At 40.9% G+C, this 6,767-nt stretch overlaps 1 protein-coding gene across 1 annotated transcript in view; it reads right to left on the minus strand.

The window, feature by feature from the left end:
* Positions 1–667: 667 nt before the first annotated feature.
* The window catches only part of CDK6 (cyclin-dependent kinase 6), a 198,282-nt gene continuing 192,182 nt past the window's right edge, over positions 668–6,767 (minus strand). Inside the window, exon 8 of the mRNA XM_004676682.1 lies at positions 668–964. Coding sequence (XP_004676739.1) covers positions 818–964 — 147 coding nt within the window. The 3' untranslated portion in view covers positions 668–817. The remainder of the gene's footprint in view (positions 965–6,767) is intronic.

The raw sequence follows: 6,767 nt of genomic DNA on the forward strand, positions 1-6,767 counted from the left end.
TTTTCAAAAGAAACAATCAAGCGTATTATATATGATAAAACTGACTGAACAATGAGTAAATTCAGCTTTCTGACAAGTAAATAGAATGTGTGCTTTTAAAAAACAGGTCTCTGAAAAAAAAAAAAAGCAGATCTCTGAAAAGATAATAGAATCATTTTTGTCTTTGTTGTGTATAAAAACTTCATTTAGGTAGTGAACCTTTTACTGCTTTTGGCCAGGGAAGAAATGCTGAGGACATTCACTCAACTTTCTAATTTGAGAAGCTCATTCTGCTGAATCATTTTCAGTCAACAGATGCCTGTTATTTATCAGTCACTTTGAGTCTTTTCAGTTATTCTTGTTGTTTAAAGAAAGTAACACTTTAAGATACCAAGATTCACACACACGTACACACACACCCACGCACACACATACAAAAGTACCAAATCAGGCTCCAGCAGCTGCAGAGAGATTACATCACAACTCAGCTGTGCCTGGATTGCTCACTCCACACTGGCAGCATTCAAGGTTAGAAAAATGAAATGGCAGCACAATTGGTCAGCAGCTTCTCTTCTTCTGGATTTTTTCCAGGTTCTTGAAACAAACAAACAAACATATAGACAAACAAACGAATGAACATAAAGCTGCAATCACTCTTGCATTGATTTCGAAAGAGTAAACTAGGCGGTTTCTTTGAAGAAGCAAAGCCCACCCAGAAGACGGCAGCTAGAAGTTTCCAGCCAGTGATCCGCAACAGCTCTGAAGGGCTTACTCAGGGGGACCCAACAGCCACCAAGGGGGTTCTCGGGATGATCAGCTCAAGGCAGTGGCTGAGACCTCAGGCTGTATTAATTTCCGAGCTGTTCTGGCTGGGTGGCAGATGGGAATCCAGGTTCTCCTTGAACCTCTCCAGGTCATGGAAGTATGGGTGAGACAGGGCACCATAGGCAGATATTCTTTTGGCAGGATTAAATGTCAAGCATTTCTGTAATAAAGAAAAAAATACCAATAAGCATAAACTGTACACCCATCTGAATAATACTGAGTTACACAGTTGAGTTACACATCTTTTCTCTGTCATGAATTGTACCTTGAAATGAGAATGAATATTTTAGAAAACACTCAATAAAAGGTAGGTGATACTTATCTTCTATGTGTTTCTTTCTTTCATTTTTTTTTCATCTTTCTAATAGAAACACATAAGAAAAGGCAGTAACTTTTGGGTTTCCCAGATGCTATTACCCTGGATTTCTTTCCAAACCATCCAGGGCCTTTAAAAGATATTTTCAAAACATGCATACAACTTTTCTTTAGGTAGTGATTTTTTTTCCAGTGCTAGCAAACTTAGTGCTCTAGTTGGTATCTTCATTCTAACTTTTTAAAAATCCTGTCCCAAGGCTTGCCACTAAGCAGGAAAGGAGATGGTCTTGTTCAGGTGTAAAGGGAATTAATGAACAAGGGTTCTCTGTGAAGGAGGATGTGGAGGATGACAAGCCAGGATTAAAACTCAGTAATTCAATCTAGTAATCCATGTACTCTGCCGCAGCACCACACCATCCACAAAAAGGGATGTCTTCCTTCTAATCTATATCAAGGTGCCATACAGGTTACTGGATACATTAGGTGTAAAGCTCCAGGCTTGAGATATGTGGTTTGATCAGTTTGATGGGGTTACTGAGGTAGGTCCAAGAGGAAAGGTCAACTTTTGGAGTAGCAATCTCCCTTCTCAATTTTTGGAAATGTAATTAATTAGAATGTTTCCCTAACTTTAGTTCCATTTCCACTCCAACACCAGGTAATCCTTTTTTCTGATCCTCCTCCTCTCCTTCTCCCACACCTCCAAAGTGCTGAGGAGGTTGCAAGCATCAGTTAATAATATGAGTAACAAACTATATGAATAAGACCCACCCACTGCCCCAAAGAGCTCACGAATTGCAGATTAGTATTTATCAAGTTCTCCATCCTTGTCATCCTTGGGATGCAGAGTCCACTAAAGTGAGGCAGATATTTGGAAATGCTCATCAATTTTAGCTGTTTCTGTAATGAAGCCTAACTCCATTATGGGGATGGAAGTGTTCCCTTTAATCTGGGCGTCTGTCTTTAAAGAGCTTGTAGTCCCTAGTGAGATTGTGATTGGATCACAGACCCCTCTGAAACTCTGTTGAACATTACTGACCTAGAAAAACATGCAAATATAATTTCAGGCCACCTAAGAATTCTTACTCATCCTCAGTCTTCTACCAGTCTTCTACCAGTGCCTGCCATGATAGTGGCCCTTAAGTGACTTCTACAAACCAAAGAGCAATGGAGCAAGTAGAGGGAAGAGCTTCTTTGTTAAGCAGGTCTACTGTCTCCAGTACTGATAAACATTCATCTTCATTTTTATCATTTAAAAATTTTTATTTATTTTAATTTTAAAGATTTATTTATTTGTCAATACAAGAGCTAGGGTACAAGCCAGAGGCGTGGAGGTAGGGTGGGGTAAGGGGGCTCACCAGAGACAGAGTGGGGAGCAGAACAGGCAGATCCACTGAAATACACTGCTGAGGGGAGCAGCGGGTAAGACAGGAGAGGTCTGCTACGCTATGTGAGTCAGCTCCCTGGCCAGGAATCAAATTCATGTTGCAGTGCCTGCAACAGTTTTACAGTGCTGAGACTTTAACCCCTGCACCACCAGGGAAGCCGAACATTCATCTTTAAAAGTCTGAATCTCCAAAGGACAAGAAAGCAGGGCAAAATGTTTGAGCCTGAGTTCATTCTTCCAGACTCCAAGATGGAGAAAATTAAGTAGTGGCATTAGAAAAGGAAATGCCAGTTTAATCCTCAGGTCAATGGAAAGAAGTAAAAAAAAAGTTGTGGGAACATGCTTACGGTATCGACACACATCCTCAGAGGATTAGTTGGAAGGGAAACCTATCCTATCCCCACAGCTATATTGATGATCTAGAACTGGATAGACAGGAGAAGAAGAAATCCTCTTCTGAATATGAAGGTTGTGAGACTCTCAAGTTGGAAGTCTGAATATATTATGCCCTATGGAAGTATGTTAGACAAGGTGGCAAAGTTTATCATTGCATTATTTCAGAAAAGCAGTTAGCTGGCTTGATAATTAAAAAATACTGTGTGATAATATTGTTTCTGCAAGATACTCTACTTGCAAACAATTAACTTATAAAATGAGCTTTTTGAATGGTAACTGGGTTGAGGTCGAAATATTACCACGTGGATCAGTTTTCAGCACACGTGCCCTTTTTCCGTTCTTTCCCCCTACAGAAGGTGCATTCTTTCCTCTGTTAGTTGGCTCTGGCTATGGAGCTTGCTGAGGCTGGTGGGATGTGAGCAGAAGTGATACACTTTCCATGCACAGGCCTGCAGTGGCACTGTGTGTTTTGGCTTGTCCATCTAGGAGGATGCGCCTTCTGCTAGGGGAAAAATATACCCCCAGGTAATGAAGCCCTCTTGACCTGGGTGCCATAATGAGATAAAGGAGACCTGTATATCACACAGGCTGAAGCAGAGCTGCCCCAAATGATTCATAGCACTTTTCTGCCCATCTGCAGACCCATGAGCATGAAATAAATGTAAAGCTTATATGCTAATGAGATTTTTTGGGGGACTGTTTTACAGTAAAAGTGAACAAATATTAGCACGGCCTCCACCACCAACAAAAAAAAAAAAAAAAAAAAAAAGTACCTGAGGCACTGAATGCAGCGGGATAGCAGAAACTCTAAAAATTTTTCCAGTAAGAGCTTCATATTCAGAATAAATACCTAGTACCCTAAATTAATCATGGTGATTGGGAGTAAATTGGTAAAAATGTATATAGGTTTTGGTGCTAAAAATAATTCCTTCTCCAAATTGTCTTCTTGCCGGACACTTGTTATATATGTATTTAAGGGTATTTATAAATATCAATGAATCCATGCATACATATATAACTGAGGTATGTTATAAAGTCAGCTGTTTTTCAGATAAAACTCACCTGACTTTTCTTCCTCAGTAAATAAATTTAAGAGCCGCCACAGGTATTACTGGGGTCTCAGTTACCCATCCCATATTAAATGGCTGATCTACTGCTTTATAGCTCCTGTCGTTCTTATCACAAAACAGAGCTTTAAAGGGGTTCTGAGCTTTGAGGTCATGGGCTGTCAATCCTTGAATGCCCGTGGAGACTATACTTGTTATTCTTTCTCCTAGGCCTGCTTCTCCTGGCTTTGCTTTTTTATTCTTCTCCTTTGCTTTTTCTAGTCTCTGCTGCCACTGTCCCCACCCTTTTCCTTCACTCTGGTAGGTTTCTTTGTCCCTTTCTTCTATTTCTGTCTCCTGCTACTCTGCACTAGAGCACTAGTATATGTTTTCACTTTGAAAGCCACTGATGCCAGTGGAAGGCCACGAATAAGCAGGTGGCATTGTCTGTTATCCTCACATTTTAACTTCTTCTAGTTGATTCCTACTGAGTTTGGAGTTAGGAGGTGTTCTGAGAGGTTTCTACATCTTCTGCTGGTGGAAGGAGTGGGATAACTTTACTTCATTCAAAGTTCCTGCTGAAAAGGAAAGTCTAGAAGGGCCACATTTTATAATAAATGACCCCCATTATCGGTCAGCACAGTTGAGAGGTCCTAGAAACTACCCTATATCATGGCTTGGCAAAGAGGTGAGGGGGATCAGCCAGAGTTCACCTTTTAGGAATTTGATGTAGGAAATACTTTGTGTACAAACAATAGCAGTGGAACTTCAAGTGGAACGGATCTGAAGTTCTGATAGTCAACGCCACTTATTGTTAAGAAGAGCAGACAGTACAACTGAAAAGAAGCAATGAGGTGGAGAAACAGCATTCATGGCAGAGAAAAGCAGAGTTGCTAAGAGTAGGCAGAGGACAGAGACAGAGCACTTACATACTAGATGGCTTTCCATTTCCAGGCCACACAACACATTCCATCAAACCCCTTTTCTTAAGGTAGCACAAACAGATGTCTGTTACTGGAAACCAAGGCAAAGTTTCCTAAGTAGTGAGAATGTTAGCAAGTGTGTATATATAGTAAGCCTTTGTCTAGGTGAGTGAGTATTTTCCTTTCTAATTCATTTATTTTAAAGGATGTGGGCCAGTGTCCTTAGTATCTTAGAAATAAACAGTGGAGAAGGAATACAGAATCCTTACTTGCAATAGGCAGCGGAGGGAACATTTGCCTAAGCAGGAAAACAGAGTGGGGGCTTTGGGGGCTTTCTCTGGAAAATCTCTGCAAGCATTCCAGTCAGTGGCGGTGTCCACACAGAGCTAAAACATAGGACTTCTAGTAAGGCGTATAGACTCTTAGGCTCTATTTGAAATGCAGAATATGCTGACAGAATGGGAGCACTGGCTCCTCTGGGTCTAGCGCTTTCCCGCTAGAGATCCAAGATTGTTAATTCATACTGGGCTCCAGACCTCAAGAGTAGCCAAAAAGTATATTCCTTGAACTATTATTGTTCTGTCCTTCAAGTACAGGGAATTATGTACAAAGCTTAGTATTATGAGTTTGAGTCTCAAATTGAGTACAAAATTCCCTGATTTCAGTGTACATATTTTCCACATATATGACCCATTCAATATTTATTAAATATTGGAAACTAGAGGAACAGCAACATAGTTCTTCTGGAAAAACCTCTTCCCAAAGATGTACCTATTTTGAAAAAGGCACATTAACACAAGTTGCTTAAGTAGCATGAAACTAAATAAGGGAAGGTAATCGACATAGTTATTTTGTTATGCTGTTGATGAGAAAATAAGAAAAAGCCTGAGTTGGGCCCTCCCTGGTGGTACAGCGGGCTAAAGTGCAGCACTGCAAGCTGGTCACAGCTGCTTTAGTGGGAGTTCGATCCCCTACCCCGGAGGTGACCACATAGTGCGGCAGGCCACTCCTGACCTGCCCGCTGCTCCCCTCAGCAGTGTACTTCAATTTGCCTGTTCTGCTTCCCACTCTGTCACTGGTGAATCCTCTCACTGCTCCTGTACCAGTACTGTATGCATAAATAAATAAATAAATAAAACCTTACAAAAAAAGGAAAAAAAAAAAAGCCTGAGACCCAGAATCTCAGCTGGAGCCACTATCCATGTATGCTTTAAAGAATCACCCCATGTCTACATGGATTTTCTCTAGTACTTCAGTTTTCAACAACACCCCAACAATGTGCATGTTAGGTTCACTGGTGTGTCTGAATTGTGCTAGCCTGAGTGAGTGTGGGTGCTGGGCGCTGCACCCTGTGATGCATGGGTGTCCTATCCTGGGACAGATCCTGCCTTGTGCCCTAAGCTGCCTAGATAAGATCAGAGTCATCACTGCCCTGAACTAAGTGGATTAGAAACAAATGAATGTAAATTATTATTCCATATTCAAGTCTTAGGATCTTTATTTAAAAGTTTATTGATCCTTTGTCATTAACTTAATTCTGTTTATATCAGTAACCTATAGTAAAACTGGTTTGCTTATATGCCTTTAAAAAAAAAAACTTTTCTGTTTAAAGATTAATTTTATTTATTCATGTGTATAAGAGCTGGGGTATAATCCAGGGATACAGAGGTGAGAGGATTCACCACAGACAGAGTGGGGAGCCAAACAGGCAGACTGACTGAAACACACTGCTGAGGAGGGCAGTGCGCAAGACAAGAGAGGTCTGCTGCGACATGTGGGAACCTTGGCCAGGGATCAAACTCAGGCTGCAGTTCATGGTGATAGCTTGATAATACTGAGACTTTAACCAACCCTGTGCCACCAGAGAGGTCCCTATATATACACCTTTTAATTTAAAGT

The sequence above is a fragment of the Condylura cristata genome, unplaced genomic scaffold (assembly GCF_000260355.1).
Source record: "Condylura cristata isolate star-nosed mole 26May11 unplaced genomic scaffold, ConCri1.0 scaffold00005, whole genome shotgun sequence".
Taxonomy (NCBI): domain Eukaryota; kingdom Metazoa; phylum Chordata; class Mammalia; order Eulipotyphla; family Talpidae; genus Condylura; species Condylura cristata.